This window comes from Leuciscus leuciscus (genome assembly GCF_965113295.1).
Source record: "Leuciscus leuciscus genome assembly, chromosome: 6".
NCBI lineage: Eukaryota > Metazoa > Chordata > Actinopteri > Cypriniformes > Leuciscidae > Leuciscus > Leuciscus leuciscus.
In genome coordinates, this window is record NC_138730.1 from 12,642,318 (window position 1) to 12,661,787 (window position 19,470).

A 19,470-nucleotide genomic window follows, 5' to 3' on the forward strand; every position below is an offset into this window, starting at 1 on the left:
CACTAACAATCGCTCTGGCACGACACTCTTAATTAAATGATGACGAAACGAAGAAAGGTGAAGAGAAACACAATCAATTAAAACGAACGCGAAGCACAAAGTCAACGAGGCTCAAGGGGCCTCCATTGAGGGTTAGGGGCGGTCCTTATATCCGGGTCAGGTGCTTAGCAGGACCAATCAGAGTCTTCCACAGGTTAACAGAGGTAACGCCCATCTGAAACACAAACCTGTCTACACACAGAGAGAGAAAGTATACACACACAAGGACAGCTTATATAAACACACAAAATATCACAAGGTCTTAACAGGTAGTGACATGAAAATGCAGGACACATGTTTTTACATAAAGTTTCATGATTTACAAAGAAAATATAAAAAAAAAATAATAATTTTGGAAGTTCAAAAATCAAAAAAGATATTTTTAAAAACAACAATGGAAAAAATTGCAAAATTATTTCAATATCATTTTCTCAAGTTGAAATTTAGGGGTTAGGTTTCGGGACAGCCACCTCCCAATTGAAAGTACCCAAGAAATTATGATTTTATCTATATTAAGCTTACTGATATTTTAAATATTATTGTGGGTTTCAATAGATAATAGAAGGATGTTTATAAACATCTATGATTTGAGTAGTTAAATGCTTTTTAAATTATTATTATTATTATTATTTATTTAAATTTTTGGGTTGTGGGACAGCAGTTTGCACCAATTCTGTAGAATGGCCCATAAATGAATATTTTGCAATAGCTGTGCCCGAAAGTTTTGGCAGCTGTCTTGCTATCCTATCAGACAATTCTTTTCCAGGTAGTGTTTGCGTACAAAGAAAGCTGATTTCAGACAGGCTTTTAAGGTAACTGTCTAATGATCTACAACAAAATAGAGAGAGAATTTTTTGAATTTTTTTTTGATAACTAAGCCAATTTTTTATTTCTACAATACTAATTTCTCACTAGAACTGAAATGAAATGTTAAAAAAAGTTCAAAAACATTTACACACAAATTTTTTAGCTCTACTGTCACGGAATCAAACGCACAGGATTGTGGGATATCAAAGGCAATGAAGGATACATCTATGCTGCCTTCAGAAATCCAGCAGATGAAGGTATCTCAGTAGACAGGATGTGATACAATTCAGATGTGCCTTGATGCCTTCCTTTTTTACTTTTACTTCAGCTTTCACACACAGCCCTATGTGAACTGGCTCATAATCATGAGCAAAACAATTGTCACCTGCGCTTTCTGTCATAATGTTCCCAGTCAACACTCGTTACAGGACCGGACTCAGGTTTATGCTAGTTCAGGTATTTCTCAAGTCCCCTTAACCACTTTTCCCTGTTAAGCCACTTTTATTTTCCCCTTCGTTTGCTTCAACATTTGGTCTAGCCTTCCTCCATCTGACACAGCGTTGGCAGAGCACTATCACTATGCCGGCGACCCAAGCCAGTACAATGCCTACTCCAAAAATGACAAAACCAATGGCCACAAAGAACAGGTAGTCCTGGTGACCCAGTCCTGGATGGCAATGTCTTCTCAGCCAAAGGCCTAACTCCGAGAGATGCTGCCCCCGTAAGAATGAAGGACCTTCACACACTGTCTGTCCCTCTTCTAGTCACAAAAAAACACACACACACAAAAAAAGATTCCATTCACTCCATAAACATTTGTATTGTTGGTATATATTTAGCAAATTAATAAACATGACAGTCTCTCATGATAACCAGACACAAAATTGCACAAATAAGATTTTTTCACAAGTAAAACAATTTCAGAAGTATGGCATTGTTGGGAGCACACTACTTCAAAGACTATAGAATAACACAAGACGCGTCACTCGTATTGTTTTGAATGGGGAAAAGTGCAACGCTCAATATGGCGGATTAAGTCCCACCTTCTAAATAAGAGCCAATCGCCGATTAATAAAGTCATCGCATCACTGCAGCTTCCGTTAAACGCTCCGGTTCCTATAGATACAGTCAGATGCGTGATTCCACTGCGCATTAGCTTGATCCAGCCTGAAAAATTTCATTTTCTGTCATGATCCGAGCGTGTAGAAACAAAATTTATGATACAGTTGTTCTCAGATTTCATTGGTGATTTCAAATATGAAAAATTAAATCGTAAGCTTGGCGAACAGTTTTGGAAAATGTGATGTTTCCCCATTCAAAGAAATGCCCTTGCATACCCGAGAGGCATTTCAAAGATGGCCACCGAGTGAACAGACTTGTCTTAAAGGGACTTTGGCTACTTTTATAGTATGTATACTATGCACAAAACAAGCATTTTCTTCATGTATAAAACACCAAGATACATTTCCTAAAATGTGCAGTGTAAATCTAGAGCACACATATAGAATACTGTCATGGTTCTGTAACTTCAGTCTGGTCTATTCTTAGTTTTGTGACAGAGCCCTGACACTATGGTCTTGTTTTTGTGTGAGTGTGCGGCTTCGAGTGCGCTCTCTTGTCTGCATGCTTTGTTTCATCTGCGGAGCATGGTGCTCAGATCCCAGCCCTCCTGTCTAGTTTGCCGTGCTCTTGTGTTGTTTTTAGAGCGCCTGGTAAGTTTTCATTTGCCAGGCGTTCTTGTGTTATGTTTGTCTCCTGTCTATTGTCTTAACTCCACCCTTCTTATAAAAATCTGATTATTGGTTTATTTGCCCCACCTTTTCTTCCTCATTACCCTCCTAATGTGCTCTCCTATTTATTCTCTCTGTGATTTCTGTCCTGTGCCAGTTCAAGGTCATACTCCATGTGTGCTATCCTGTTCCCAGCATTGTTCTGTGCCCAGCCATGTGTTCAAGCCCTACTCCACCTGCTGTGCTGGAGGCCTTGGTGTTTTTTTCCTACGGGGTAGTTTCAGTTTATCTTTTGTTTAATTTTTTAAACTTCATGTGATGAACTCTGCTAAAAAGTCCCTCAAACTTGCAAACGGACATATTTTAAGGTAGTCACACAGTCTGTTTTATTAAGTTATGAGCTATAAACGCTATTAAAGTGTGAGATTTTAACCTGCATCAGCATGCATTCATGCGACCAGAGGTGCGTGCTTCTTTGATTATCCCTCTACGTGCCATAAGGTTGCCGACCCCTGAACTGTGTCACACTTATGTTCAGTTAGTTTCAGCTTTCATGGAGTTTGTTTTCTTTAGTCACGTGTTCCTTTGTTTGAATTTCCCGCCACTCTTTAGTTACCATGGTTACAGGCATTATTAGATCCTTGTGATCAGCTGTGTTTTATTAATTATCTTGTTTGAGTCTGTACGCAAGTTCCGCTGTCTCTTGAGTTCATTGTCGGTTTACACCTTATTGCCCTTTGTGTTTAATAAACCTCGTTGAAATTTTTCTTCAATCATTGTGACAGAACAACTAACCTAAAATGGAATATGCAACAAAGTTTGTTGCTGTGGCTGAGATGAGCCACAATTTACTTGATTTTATGCCATATTGGTTTCAGCGTAGGGGCAGGTAACAGGTAACAAACCTGTTCCTACGCCGAAACCCTGAAGTCGTTGTTCTGGATCGGGGCAAACTATCACTATCCCGTTGACCTCCCAGACACCACTGGACTAGACTGGAGGGAGGCCGTCATCAGGTGTCTGGAGAGCTTCTATCCCCAATCCAGGACACAGCCAGACCCAGACCCAGAGCCCAACCCACCTACACCCTCGACCGTGGAGAATTTGTGAGTGCCCCTCGCAGACGAAGAGCGATCGCCCACCGTGATGAGTGAGCGAGATCCCGAGGAGAAGAGGACAGTGCCGACCATCACCCCAGATCAGAGCCCCAGGATGAGTCTGACCAGGGGTGTGAGCCAGTGACAATAGCAGCTGAGGGAATACAGGTGGAAAGGGACATTGAGGACTGGCTGATTGACATGCCCACCCAGTATTATCTGTTGGTCCCGAATCATCGCTGTTTCAAGACAGCACTGAGACTCTTTCTTTGCCATGTTAGGAATAGGAGTTACCATTATTGATCACATCAAGCTTACCTCTATCACCCTCACTGAAAAGCTTAGACAGTCCTCCAACCCCGCCTCTGCTGGATGCCTGCAGCCCTTCACCTTCCCTGGGAATGCCTTGCTGTGACGTGAATCCTCAGGTCATGCAACCACTCACTTCACTCTACTTCCGCCACGGATTATCGAGCCTTCTGCTGCGCTCAGTCCCTCCACCCCTACAGCTGCAGTGGGTTCCTCTTTCCCTCCGTCTCTGCCTCAGTCCTCTGTCACACTGGCTCGGCCTCAGTCTTCGGGCACTCTGGCTTCGCCTCAGACGTTCGTTCCTGCGGCTTCGCCTAGGTCTCCAGTGCCAGTGATGTCGCTCGGTACCATCAGCTCTCCGTCTGTGCCCTGGGATCCATCAGCTCCTTCTCTGTCAGTCATCACCAGGATGTCTTCAGCCACAGCGACATCATGGCTCCTCCCTTGACTCCACCAAGGGCCTGCTGTACTCTGGGTCTGTATCATTTTTCAGAACTGAATAAGAGACTATGTAAGTAATGGACTATATAGTATAGTGCCTGGATTTGGTATACCGTTTAAATCTGTGTATTTGTGTTTGATGCATATTATGAACGTGTATAAATGTACTGAATGAATATGCATTCACATATTTCATTATTATTTTGTTTTGCTTGCAATTTTTAAATTGACTTGCAAGTAGAAAAATAGGGTTCATATATGAAACAAAACTCACCATCAGTGGTTACAGGAAACAATACTAGACAAAGACAATGGAAACATGAGGTCTATTTATACAGAGAGACTAATGACTAACAACGAACACCTGTGAACAATCAAACAACGAACTAATGAGAACACAGGACACATGACACATGACTAGATAAACTAGACCAATTTAAATCAGTTAAATGATTGTTAGGCTGCATAAATTAGATCAACTGGAACCGGGAACACTTCCTATAATACCCAATGTACTCATTACATCATAAGAAGAATGACATCCAAGCTAATGTTAGTCTTTCTGTTTATTCCGAGGTTTACTGAAATCAGCTGGATCCAGGCCGTATCCAGACCAGATGGAGGACCTGTGCCTTGACACGACCACAACGCATGATGTAGTCAGCCGGATCCAGATCAGATGTAGGAACTGCGTGTAGACATGACCACAATGCATCCCTGAAGTGTCAGCAGAGATTGTCCACTAGACTCCCCCTGTGAAGGCCTCATCGACACGACAGCCATCAACTGTCCTCAACAAATCCATTTTCATACCGTGATGACTAAGATCTTCAACCAGATGGAACTGGATAATATTCTGAATGTTCCGATCCAATCTGACTTCTGACCTATAATGCTGCCTGAATCATTATCATACACTGCTCGTTCACTGGCCAGAGGAGAACTGGTCCCCGACTGAGCCTGGTTTCTCCCAAGGTTTTTTTCTCCATTCTGTCACCTGATGGAGTTTTGGTTTGCTTAGTTTGGGACACTTAATATTCAACAAAATGATTGATCTGCCTGCATTGACACCATTATATGAGAACTGAACTGAGCTGGACGATGACATCGGTTTTCTCCAGAGTGGCTAACAAAATTAATAACTTTTTTAATTTAAAAACAACAATGAACCATCACTGAACTTACTTAAGCTGGACTATGATGCTATTTTCTTCTACGCTATATATCTGCTGTACAGGCGAAAAACAAACTTTGTTTAATTATTTTGCAGTTATCACTGTAAAGCTGCTTTGAAATGTAAGCCCGCGCTCAATCCGCCCAATCTAGGCATCCGGTCAGCGGGGAAGGTCTCTGCGTGTTACTGTCTTTTCTCGTGGCAAAGTATTTTTGATTAAATGCAATACATTTTCTCATGTATTTTCTCGTTATTTCATCGGACTCCATAAATGAAAAGGTTTTAATGATATGTGCATCATTAAAAGTAAGCGACTATTTGACTATTCTTTTTTAACTCTTTACAGAAAATAATGCCAGAGTCCGTAGAATAAAATCAAATGTTTACCATTTATTATGTCAGGTAAATGTATCATGCCAATTACATAATCAATTAAAAAATAATCAATACAAAAAATCAAATGCTCCGGAATAAAGAGAAGAGATGTGAACCCGACATTAGGAAATACATCATGCTGAGAGTCCCGGCGGCTCTCTGCATCACGGGCGATGTAAGACTTGAGAAATTAGATAAATGCCAGGGAGTCTACTTGAGGAACGACCACTCCCTGAGAGGACAAAGGACCTTTCTGGAAATAACATTTGAACTCTCTCTTGTGAAACTTGCACCATCATTTGAGACACAAATCTCACCTAAGCAATCCTAATCTACATTACTTCCCCTCTTCCCCCACTGCCCCTCTGTCATGCTGAGATCACATGAAAATCGCCCAAAAATCCATATGGTTTAATGTACATTATACATGTTTGGTATAATTTGAAATGCCTCAGTGCGACTGGTACAAAGGTCTCATTCCCAAATAAGTAAAACAAAAGGTAATAAGGTTTTTAAGAGTTTAGAGATAACTGGCACACAAAGGAAGGTGGTCTCTAGGCAAATGGTCTCCTACACCCAAAAGGTGTCAACTCTGAATGTAAATTCCCATTGTTAGCACATGTTTCCATGTGAAAGAGGTTCTGCCTGTATAATGATATGCAACTAGAGGATCAGGGCGATTCTGTAACCCAGATCAGCCTGTGATGCGAAGTGCAAGCAAAACACTTCGCATCATGTATTTTATAATGTCAAGGTATTGCATCGTCTCTCTTTATTCCATAGCATTTGATGTTTTGTATCTATTATCTTTGAACTGATTATGAAATTGGCATGATACATTTACCTGACATAATAAATTGTAAAAATCTGATTTTACTCTAATCGACTCTGACCTTATTTTCAGTAAAGAGTTAAAAGGAAGAGTCAAACATTCGCTCACATTTAATGATGCACAGATATCATTTAAACCTTTTCATTTATGAAGTCAGATGAAATAACGAGAAAATACATATGAGAAAATGTATTTAATTTAATAAAAAATACTTCGACACGAGAAAAGACAGTAACACTCAGAGACCTTCCCCCGCTGGTCGGATGCCTAGATTGGGCCGATTGAGCGAGGGCTTAGAGAAACAATCTGTATTGCAAAAAATGCTATATAAATAAAGGTGACTTGACTTGACCAATGAGAACATAACACCTGAAGCAAGGAGTCACATGAGGGCAAGGGAATCACATAACAAACCAGGAAAAACTTCAAAGACCATTAGACCATGACTAAACTTCAAAATAAAAGACCTGAAAACAAGAACATGAACAAAACCAACCGTGACACATCTCTTCTCTGATGGTGTAAGCCCATCTAGATTGGTCCAAGCCCATCTAGATTGGTCCAAAGGCAGCATCCGATAGAACGGGTGAAGGTCTCTGCGTGTTACTGTCTTTCTGCATGGCAAAGTAATTCAATTCCATCAATTCCAAGCTTTTATCTGACTCCATTTTAAATCTGACTCCATTTTATCACGACCTCGAATTTAAGTTAGATTGCCAATTGGTTATTGGTCAATTATATAATAGTTCAGCAATACATGTGATTGTTCTATTTAACTCTTTACTTATATTTTACCCGTTCATATTAGGAAGCTATGTCGTTCAGAGGTCCTCACGCCTTGTTTAACGTGGGTCTCACGATCACAATCTCGCCAGCTTCGGTCACTAAACAGAGGTAAATGCTATATACCTGAGATATAGGTAGCGGCCCCATTCACGCTTACACAATCAAAGATACTTTGGTATAGCCCCCGTGATTGCATACACTTAAATTTAATGTAACGTTCAATTGATACTTCATTAGAGGTATGACCACTTCTACAGATATAAGTCAACCAACTTTACTTCTCTTATAATAGCTTTGGATTGGCCATACCGTGGTTTCCCACGTACACGTATCTAAAGTAACATTAAATTAAAACAGAGGTAAGACACACCCAGATTTAGGTTGGTCAAGCAGCACTTTTGCTGCCTTAAATGGAAATTCACTTCTTGTCTTTGCAAAACCAAGTACACTTGAATTAGTGCCAAATATTAGTCATCACTAATCTGACGCAAAACTTGCGGTAACATACGAATCCATTTAATCTACTTGGGAAAACAATTTAAATTCATTTAAATTAAAGTCAGAATAAAATCAAATGTAAAAATGTATTATGTCAGGTAAAGTATCATGCCAATTTCATAATCAGTTCAAAGATAAGAAATACAAAACATCAAATACTCTGGAATAAAGAGAGAAGATGTGAACCTGACATTATAAAATACATGATGCGGAGTGACCGGCTAATCGCCCTCATCCTCTAGTTGCATTTCTTTATATAGACAGAAACTTCTTTCACATGGAAACATTTGCTAACAATGGGGATTTGCATTCAGAGTTTACACCTTTTTGGGAGCAGAATGCCATTTGCCTGGAGGACCTATCCCTCCTCTATGTGCAAGTTATCTCTAAACTCTTAACGCCGTTTCACACATACTCTGTGTGCAGTGCGTATGCAGTGCGTGTTGCGGTGCGTATACAGTGCAGGAGCAGCACACGCTATAGTGCTTTCACATATGCTGTGTTTGCAGTGCGTAACTGATCTGCTGCTATACCACAAACACATACTCACTATTTGTATTTCAAATCCAGAAGTTATCAGCAACTTTCATTTAAAAAAAAGTGTTTTGTCAGCATTGCGATTATCTTTGTACACAGGTACGTCTTTGATAGACGTATTCACGTTTAAACACAATTTAAACAACGTATTATTCAATGCATTACTTCCATATAATTATATATTAAGTTCCTCAAGCAAGTGGTAAAATATTTAACCATGTACTTATATTAAAAATCGCATAGCCTACATTTTAAATTAAAATTAAAATTGACAAAAACAGCAGACTCATACCCTTTCTTTTGCATAATTTAAATCTTTATACAATAAATCTTGTATGTCACAAATAACTTGTTTTTCCACCTCCACGAATGAGACGAGTGTTGTTCATTATGTTGCCTTGTTGAAGTAAATTGTATTTTCCCTTGATTTACGCCGGTCTTAACGTCTCAGCATTGCGATTCTCTTTGTACACATATACACTCTTTAATAGAGGTAGGCCTATGCACGTTTAAACACAATTTAAACAACGTAGGCGTATTATTCAATGCATTACTTCTACTTATATTAAGTTCCTCAAGCAAGTGGTCAAATATTTAACCATGTAATTATATAAAAATCGCAAACATTTTAAATTAAAACTTAAAATTGACAAAAACAGCCGACTCTCATGCCTTTTCTTTTGCATTTAAATTTTAATACAATAAATCTTGCATGTCACAAAGAACTTGTTTTTCCACCTCCACGAATGAGACGAGTGTCGTTCATTATGTCGCCTTGTTGAGGTAAATTGTAACTTTCCTTGCTTTACCCCGGTCTTAAAGTGAAAAAAGTAATATTTAATTAAATACATTTATGGTGAGATTACTACATTTTATTTAATTAATCGCATTTATGTTGAAATTACTAAATTTTCAGGTCAATCTGTGTTCATTTTGACCACGAAACATGCGCTGTCACTTTAAAGCTGCGTTCACACTACAAGCGACTTTGTCGCTGCATGTCGCCGGTGGCTGGCGATGAGGTCGCTAGTGGGCGTTCACACTACTGGTTGCCTTGTAATGTTTATGAATAACATCCAAAGACAGCGAATCAGTTTTTCTTGCCGCTAAAAACAAACATTCTGGAGGGAAAATATTAAATATTTAGACTCGTAAAGCATGTAAGTTAAATGAACGAGTACCTGGGTCTCACAACTCCGAAAATATCAGATCAAAATTTAAAATAGGCGCTATCTGTATAAACAGACCACATATTTGAGCTTTAAACAACTACATTCTCGACTGAAAAACTCTTATAACTACATTTCATGACACAATAACAGTAGTATTTTAGATTTTAAAATCTGTCGATGGGGCGAGGGGCTGAGCAGAGAAGGATGATGACACGCGCTCCAGGCTCCACTTCTATTGGTTGTCGCTCGCGAAAGTCGCTCTTCATTTGCATAAAGTTAAACATTTCTCAACTTTGTCGTGTCGCCAGACACGCCCCATCCAGTCGCCAACGGTCGCGACCGCGCGTGTCGCCGGAAGTCGCCCGCTCCCCATTGAAATGAATGGTATCGTGTCGCTTTGCCGCGTGTAGTGTGAACGCAGCTTAATTCAGCACGTGCAGCACAGCAAAAATAGACTCGGTGCGGAAACGATCTCTGCACTGCTGTATACGCACCGCAACTGGAACGGCTCGATGGACCGCATCCGCGTGCAGTGTGAAAGCTCTAACCTGTTAACATGGGTACGGAAAAAAATACGCACCGCATACGGAGTATGTGTGAAACGGGCGTAAGAACTTATTTCCTTTTGGTTTACTTCTTTTGGGAATGAGACATTTGTACCAGTCGCACTGAGACATTTCAAATGATCCCAAACATGTATAATTATTCACACTAAACCATATAGATTTTTGGGTGAATATCTGGTGATCTCAGCGAGAGAGAGAGACAACATGGGGAGGTGATTGACTCGGGGATGCTAGTTTCTCAAGAGAGAGTCAAATGTTAATTTCCAGGAAAGTCCTTTGTCTTCTCGGGAGTGGTCGTTCCTCAACCAGACTGCCCGGCATTTCTCAATTCTTACAATGGTGTTTACTCGTGCAAGGGTGGGATAACCTGTCACTCATGGGAGATTGACCAATAGCAAACCACTGCTTCCCAGGACAATCTTTTATAGTGGGTAGTGAGCAGGAATCGAAGTAGGAGAGGATCAGAGCTCACCTGGGGTACTTCTCATTTCTAATTTAATTTGTGCATCCTTGTTTCCTTTCCTCAACTCTCAGCCCCACCACACGTAGGATTTGAGTGAAGGATGCAAGAAAAGAAAATGAGGATGGAGGAATCGAAAGAAAGCTTATTTGTAGCCTACTAATAACCTTGTTCACTCGAGCATCACTTCAAAGCGCTCATCAGCTGCGCTCAAGGGATCTGCCCTTATGGCTTTAAGTTGGTTATTTAAGAAACATAAATTCTAATTATTATGACAGATGTGAAGGGGGAGGAGAATTATTAAGTGCGTAAAATTCGACAATAAAGACTTCCGCATATTATGATACACCTGTGCATCCTCGCTCATATCTCCTCAGGAATCTTCCTCACTCCTGCTTTCTCGCTTCCTCATGGTGCAGTTATAGAAATAAGATGTTCTTCAAGATGGCCAACTTTGATCGGTTTCCGGGTCACAGGCTAGAGGACAGAGGAGCGAGGAAACGAGGAAGCATCTATTTGAGTACTGTGAAGAACCCTTGACCATAGCAGCGTTCACTGTTCCCTTCTCCCTAAATTGTTATATTTGAAAGCACTAAACTGAGTGATAAATGTCTGCTGTGATGTTTAATGGCTGGGCACAGGTTTGGTGGTATGGGTAGGTTTAAGGTTGGGTTAAAAGATAAGGGAAGAGTCAATAGTGTAATTACATGCAGGTATTTTAAAATACAAGTCAGTTCCATTCACTATACATGAGATTTAATGTCTTCCTTTAAGGTTAACTTCATGAGTTACACTGGAAATGAGCATTGCTGATTTTGGTGTAAATTAAAGCAGTGCCTTTTGGCATCCTTTCATACATGGATATTATGTTACCGTACACACTGACACACTGAATAATTCAAACCCATGGTTGGCCTCTGCTCTGACTGAGTCATTTAGTCTTTGTACTTCTGCTTTTGTAAGGAGACACGTTGTCTTCTGCTCCAATTCTCTTTATTTTACCTTCATTATACCTTCATTGTAAAATAAAAGTGATTTCCCTCCTTAACAAACACCACTAATAAATGAGGAATATGAGGAAAGAAATGCAAGAGGAATATAATGTACCTCCTTACAATCTCACCATTTTCCATTGTCTCCATCCTTGCAATTACTTTCTCCTTAGTTATGGTGACTGAATACCCACAACCCATCTGACGTGCAGTACTTGTATGGTCTGTCTCTTCCTTTATCTTTCTCTCATCCAATATCCTTTGTACTTGCGTCATATTTTCTTATCCTCACTCTTTGAATATGTCTTCAAAGCTTTTCACTTTCATTGAAATAAATATTCAAATAGTTGATATGCTTATGTAACGAGGCCTTTAAGATAAAAAGCTCAATATTGACTCTTGAGCCAATGTGCATTGACAGCTGTATGTATAATAATGCTACCTATACCTGGTAGGCGCACCCCATGCTTTGAGAACAACTGAGTTTATGTTACAATGGCCCCTACGAATAAGCCCCTACAAAGCCAGTAAAAGGTAAAAAATAGGCCAGCATATATGGGGCTAGAGAAGCTTACAGCAGAGGGAGAGATTTTGTTTGTGAATAGTTGCATGTTCATTTGTAGAGGAAAATAATTAGCAGCACTTGAGGGAATACATCTGTGCCAATTAAGATGTCTGTGTATTATCCCTCACACTATGTGTGTTTGTGTATGTCTGAGTGTTCAGTGTGGCTTTGTACACTAGAGGCCCTTAGCCTAAACATAACTGGATATAACTGGACTATGAACATTCCAAAAAGATTTAAGATTAGCTTAAACTATGATCTGCAGACAAAGTATAGAATGTATGTATAGCCTATACACTGCATATACTAATATATATATATATATATATATGTATATGTGTGTGTGTGTGTGTGTGTGTGTGTGTGTGTGTGTGTGTGTGTGTGTGTGTGTGTGTGTGTGTGTGTGTGTGTGTGTGTGTCTAAATATATATGTCTATCTCTATGTCTCTATCTAGTCATCCATCCATCCTCTAAGCATCACATTCTTGGGTATCAATCAGATGGCCTTACAAATTCATTGCCAGCTGTTAGTCTATTTTCCCCTCTTCATCAAGCCCTGAAGACAGAATAGGACTGGTGAGGCATTTATTGTTAGCAGTGTGCTACTGTGCCCTAAATCTAAAATAGTATCCAATAACAAGCAAGAATTACAAACATTAACAAATAGTTATTATCACATATGGAAAGCTGGCACAAACACTATATGTCAGTAACCAACCAGTGTTGGGGTAACACATTATAAGTAGCGCAAGTTACGTAATCAGACACATTTTTCAAGTAACGAAAGTAATGATTTACTTTTAAATGTACAGCAAACGTTGTGTGTGCTTTGTGTGATCATGATGGTTTCAAGCAAGCCCAGCCCAGGTGAGGAAAAAGTGACGCAAATGTAACGTAATGCATTACTTTCATTAAAGCTGCAGTACGTAGTTTTTCCTCTTTGTCGCCATCTCTGTTCAAAATCTGCAATTGCAGTTATTCGCGGAATTATCAACTTTACGTGGGTTGTGCCTCGGCACGGCACAGCGAGGATGAATCCAATGTTTTGAGGAGAATGTGCGGCTGTCAGTCACCGCTGGTGGTGTGGATTCTACTTTTTGGAAGTATGACCAACATAAAAATTTTCACCGGAAAATGTCGTCTGAACAAGTGAGTAACATCCACTTTTGTTCTGACCAGCTAAGGGAAAAAAAAGCATTGCAGTAAATTGCGCTGATTAAATCTAATGGTCGCTTATCATATCGTGCAAATTATACTTTGTTCTCAAATTGTTAATGTTAACAACATCAGCATTGCGGGACTACATTTAAATATAGACTGGATGATTTATCCGTCTATAACTGCATATAATATATTTGAATGTGGGAGACTGAGGAGTGTTTTAACAGGCGATGAGTTTTAACATCACCAGTTTCATAAATTAACTACAGGGCTGACATGACCACTGCTTTCCTGGATGACAGTATTATAAATCTGTGTGTGACTAACACTCTCTCACACACACACACACACACACACACACACACACACACACACACACACACACACACACAGATAATGCACATAATCAGTGATTAATAGATGCAAAAACAAAACCAAGTTCAAACACTGCCCCATCTCCCTGAATAAATCTGATACAAATCTGTTAAGTTTTATATAATGTTGTTATAGTGATTAAACACTATTAAATAAAGGGTAACACTTTACAATAAGGTTCATTAGTTAACATTGGTTAACTACATTATTTAGCTGCACTTACACAGCATTTATTAATCCTTTTTAATGTTAATTTCAACATTTACTAATACTTTATTAAAATCTTGTTAACATTAGTCAATGCACAGTGAACTAACATCAACAAACAATGAAGAGCTGTATTTTTATTAACTAACGTTAACAAAGATTAACAAATACAGTAACAAATGTATTGCTCATGGTTAGTTCATGGTAGTTAATTTAATATATTAACTAATGTTATCTAATTAACCTTATTTAAAGTGCTACCAAATAAAGTTATTTAAAATGAAATCACCCAATGTGCCTAAACAGGCAAAACGACAAACCCTAGACCCAAACTGTAACCTAAGTCTATAGCCTACCTTGAAATTTAACGGTGTCCGTGTGCATCCATAAGCAGAGCTCTTCCGTGTCGCAGGCGCACAGCCACGGGTTCCCGCTCAGCCCGAGAGACCTGAGCCCGCCGAGTGCCATGAGGGAGCTCACATTGAGTCTGCTCAGGTTGTTCCTGCTGATGTCCAGCACCTGAAGAGCACTAGTGTGCGAGAATGCATGAGGGTGAAATTCTGACAGCCTGGGGTTATCCGTCAGTCTCAACATCACCAGGCTCTCCAGCGCTCTGAAGGTCTGCTCCTCAATTTTACCGAAGGAATTGAAGGACAGGTCCAGATATGCCAACTTCCTCAGGTTTCCAAACGTGGATTCCGATATGTGTGTGAGAGAGTTATTGCTGCAGTCCAGATACATAAGGTCTGACAGAAAATTGAGCTCGAGCGCAGGTAAATCAGAGATTCGGTTGTTGGACAGGATGAGCTGGCGGGTGGTCAGCGGGAGTCTTGTTGGGAATCTGCGGAGATCTTGTTCAGCGCACTGGACAACATGCTGGTCATCACACACACAGCGCTCTGGGCAGCCAGAAGGGATCGAGGACACCACATGCACTAAAAGCACAAGCAATATCTGGGTTCGGATACACATGCTGTGGCTGCGAGCTTCATGAAGCCTTCCTAGGTTATGGATATGCCAAAGAACCTCCACAGAGAAAACAAGACCCACTAATGTCTCCCTAGTGTATGTGAGTGAGTGAGAGAGAGAGAGAGAGAGAGAGAGAGAGAGAGAGAGAGAGAGAGAGAGAGAGAGAGAGAGAGAGAGAGAGAGAGAGAGAGAGAGAGAGAGAGAGAGAGAGAGAGAGAGAGAGAGAGAGAGAGAGAGAAAGAGAAAGAGAGAGAGAGAGAGAGAGAGAGAGAGAGAGAGAGCTCTGTGGCTGCGCTTCTTCCTTTCATCGCTGTAGGACAGTCATATTCCTGATGTGTCTGTATGTAATTATGTGAAGATGACGAAAAGGAAATAAAAACAGTTTATTTAGTCATGTTTAGAGGTTGTTTTTGTCCTGCTTTTCTGTTCAGTGAAAGTTTGAGTTTCTTTGCTAATCTTCTAGTCGGTTGATCAGTTCTCCTCTGTTCCCTACCTGTTTGTCTCCTTGGTTACTAATTAATTTGGTTCCTTGTTTCAGGTGTGTTGTTAATTAGTCTCATTAGTTCCTCTTGTTTTCCTGTGTATTTGAGCCCTGTGTTTTGTCATGTTCAGTTGTCTGTCGTCGTTAATGTTAAGCTGGTTGTTCTGTCTTGTTTAGTCTCCCGAGCATTTTTGTAAGTTTAAAGGGATACTTCACCTCTGGAAAGATGAATGTGTATTTAAAATAGGTCATTTATGTAGAAGAAATGTGAAATTATTTTTGAATTTGGAGCTTTCTAGACTGAGAAAAGCCAGAAAATGTATTTTTGGCTTATGTGGATGAAAGACAACAACTCCCAGAATGCACTTGCTTCGCTGCCCTAGGAGGCCACTCCCAAGCCGCGCCTACCAGTTAGAGAGCGCAGTTGAAAACAACAAGGCTACTAGTGAGACTCTGACGCATATGAATCACTCATCCGTCCATAAGGCTAGCTACCACCGGAGCTTGAAATTCATTTCACACAAAATGTCTAACGTTAGTTAGTTGGCGAACTCATTAATGAATTACTCCTCATTTGTATTTCTTTCGAAGTGGTGAATTATTGCATGGTTACGTTACCGGGATGTTCAGTCAGATGCGGTGCGAAACTAGGATGGTTCACAACACAAACGTCCGTGTCCTCGTGTGATTCAGAGATTTCGTCCAGGAGAAATTGGCATCGTTTAAATGCTTTGCAGCAGACGGACTCTATCTCTGTGTTCGTAGCGGTTCGTAGTTGCATAGTGAGATCACCGGCGCCACCAGTCCGCCCCCAGCTCGAGCCAGTCTGGGCTTCTCGTCCGCGACAGGCAGGTCTTCTGCCTCGGCTGCTCTTCGCTATGCGGCTTGTAAAGGTAGCCACAAACACCTGATTCGAGCATCAGACTTCCGAAATCCTCTTCTTCTACATCATATTGAGTAACGTTACCCTCCGCTATTGTCATATCTTCACAGCTTGCTCCACAGTGCCTGTTAGCTTAGCTTCCAAACAAGATGGAGGATATTGCTTTTAGTTTCAGAAAGTGAAGTCCCACCCACTGATCTGTAATAGGCCTGTAGCGTGAGCGGGTCCCGCCCCCTGGAATAATGAGGAGCTAGTGTTTGTAGTCTCTACACTTTTCAATGAAATGTGACTTCCTGCTTATTATGACGCAAAATGATGATTTTTACGTCATAATAAGCAGGAAGTAAAACACTTAAATCCTTATTTCTCCCATCTCAGGGAAAAATTAATGAAAAATCCACGTTTATTATAATATATGACTGGGTTTCTAACAATACAAAGCTTAATGCAAATGGGTGAAGTGTCCCTTTAAGTTTATTATTAATAAAGTCTGCTGCACTGAAATCCTGTTTCCTCGTTGCTGCAAACAGAAACCTAACAGTTCTAGGAAAGTGATACATTTATGTAGGCTACTATACCATTTTCTACAAATGTTTTGATTTAATGACTCTAAATAAAATATGAAGCTGTACATTTAATCATCAAGTAAAAAGCTTACATGTTGGATAAATGAGTTTTCTTTTTTTCAAACATCTTTCAAGGTAAAACTAGAATAGCATTTTTCAAATGAAAAGCATATATGTTTTGTTTCTTGGGGTTATACCATCTCAGGACAATGCAGCCCAAATATAAAGGATATAAGAAAATGACAGGATTAAGTCTAAAAATGGGCTCCATATTCTTCATTAAAAATACTGTTTCATGCCTTTCTTCTTCTGATGTTGCGGCGAAACATAACATGGATATATTTTTGTGAGATTCATCCAACAACAATACTTTTTAGGAAATAATAATACAATTAAAAAAAATTCCTTGTTTTTTGATTGTGTAATGATGAGGCATTCAGGCAGGCTGGGAAGCAGATCCACATGCAGTGAGATTTATTAAAATAATCTACAAGGTCAATAAAAACAAGGTAACTGGAGCAAACAACGATACATGGGACAGGAGAAAACAAGATAATAAAAAGTCTGTAAATACAATGACTGACAACCAAACTAATGACAAGCAGGGTTATAAATGCTGAGCAGAACTAATGAGTCACTATGGAAACTGATATAGATGGGTGTGGTCCATGGCAACAAACAAGGGAACAGAGCAGCCGGGAAACATTAGGTAAACAAAGCAACAATGGAAATACAGAACTTCAAGATAAAAGTCCATTACAACTAAGGCTTGCACAGACTAGTCGAGTAGTCTGTAAATAAAATCTGTAAGTCGCTTTGGATAAAAGCGTCTGCTAAATGACTAAATGTAGTCGAGAGATCGACTACTTCAACCACTAGGCGCTGTCGGAAACAATCGACTACTCGAACTGTAACGTTTTCGCACACTCTTTGGTTTGGGTTTTTTTTTATGCTGGGGTGCCAGACAGGTTTTCTGTCATTAATTTAGTTTGTACAAAAACGTACAAAGGTCTTGTGCAGTCTGTTTGTCTTTCACAAAACCCTTCACTTATTTGAGAAAAGAATTGCAATGCAATAATACCCCAAAAATAACACTCTTAAATAGACCACTACTGCATTCAATATGACAAACAACTAGAATTCATTCAAATATATATATTATTAAATGTCAACACAGTGTTAAGTGTCTCAAAAATGACTTTTTTAGTTGAATGGAAAAAGAAAAACAAAAATTAATTCACAAATTGTTCCCCACACAGGCTACAAAAAATAAACAAAATAAGCTCAAGTCACAAGATCAGCAGTAATTCCAACAGTTTAGTTCATGTAGTTCAATAGTTTACATAGTCATATAAATACATTTCCCCCGATCAAAGAAAACCGTCAAAAAGTCAAAAGTCAAGTCACTTGAAAACAGTCATCCAGAACTGGCCTAGTAGTGTACTCACGACTCCGTTTTCCTTTAATAGTCGGGTCCACGTTTTTCTGAAACTTCCCAGATGTGAGTATACAGGCTGGAGGCTCCCAATCCGTCAATTCCGCCCAGATTTTCCAACTGCTCACTCGTACTGTTAGCCCTGCAGCGTCTCAACGACCATCCGCTAGTCACACCATAACGAGGATACAATGCTTTCCTTTTAATGATCCAGAGCGCGATTGATTAGAAGAACGCAGACGAAACACTTTAGCCACGGATAAAACAATGAAACGCGGGAGTCTTCGAGCGGAGCTCCGCGAGTGACACTCACTGCATGGCTTCCGGCAGCCACCTCAACTTCCGTGAGCAGCGCACGTCATCCAGATAAAGGTAACTGGCCTGTCCCCAAAACGTCACCATCTTCGTCGCTATCTTATGACGACCACACATTCATATACTATATACATTGTTTTGATTTTTATGGATAATGAACTCGGATTATTTTACAAATGAAAGATGACTGATAATCGGGGATGAATGAACATTTAATTGCTTATTATATGACTACATCGTCACACTCCCCCCTCTTTAAGAAAAGCCGGCCATTAGGGTAAGGCGTCAAATCAGATGTCTTCAATATTTTTCTCAGTAAATCCAAGAAACTCCTCCTCATCACTGTCCTCCTTAAAGATTTCTAGTAATAGAAGTTGTTGTTGTGTTTCAAGTTCTCGTGCAGAGGGGAAGCAAGGTTTGAGCCTAGAGACGTGTACCACTCTTAAGTCTTCTCCTGTGTCCTCCAGGACGATTTCATAGTTCAGAGGTCCTAATTTCTGGACTATCCTGTAGGGGCCTTGCCATTTTGGAGCAATTTTTGCTGAAAAAAACTTAATTGCCTTGGAATAAGGGTGAGTGCGCATCCAGACTCTGTCCTTCTCCTCATACAACACTTCTCTCCGATTTTTGTCATAGTTACGTTTTTGACGTTGACGTGCTGAATTAAGTTTCTTCTCAACATACTTCTTCATTTGATT

The 19,470-nt window shown here is 39.9% G+C and overlaps 1 protein-coding gene across 1 annotated transcript; it reads right to left on the reverse strand.

The window, feature by feature from the left end:
• Positions 1-1,049: 1,049 nt before the first annotated feature.
• Positions 1,050-15,095, reverse strand: LOC309500527 (leucine-rich repeat-containing protein 52; the record flags this gene model as incomplete). The annotated part of the gene is made up of 2 exons (XM_082172137.1): positions 1,050-1,606; positions 14,480-15,095. 2 exons carry the CDS (start codon positions 15,093-15,095, stop codon positions 1,320-1,322), a joined length of 903 nt encoding a protein of 300 aa, XP_082028263.1. The 3' UTR covers positions 1,050-1,319.
• Between the last annotated feature and the right edge of the window lie 4,375 nt (positions 15,096-19,470).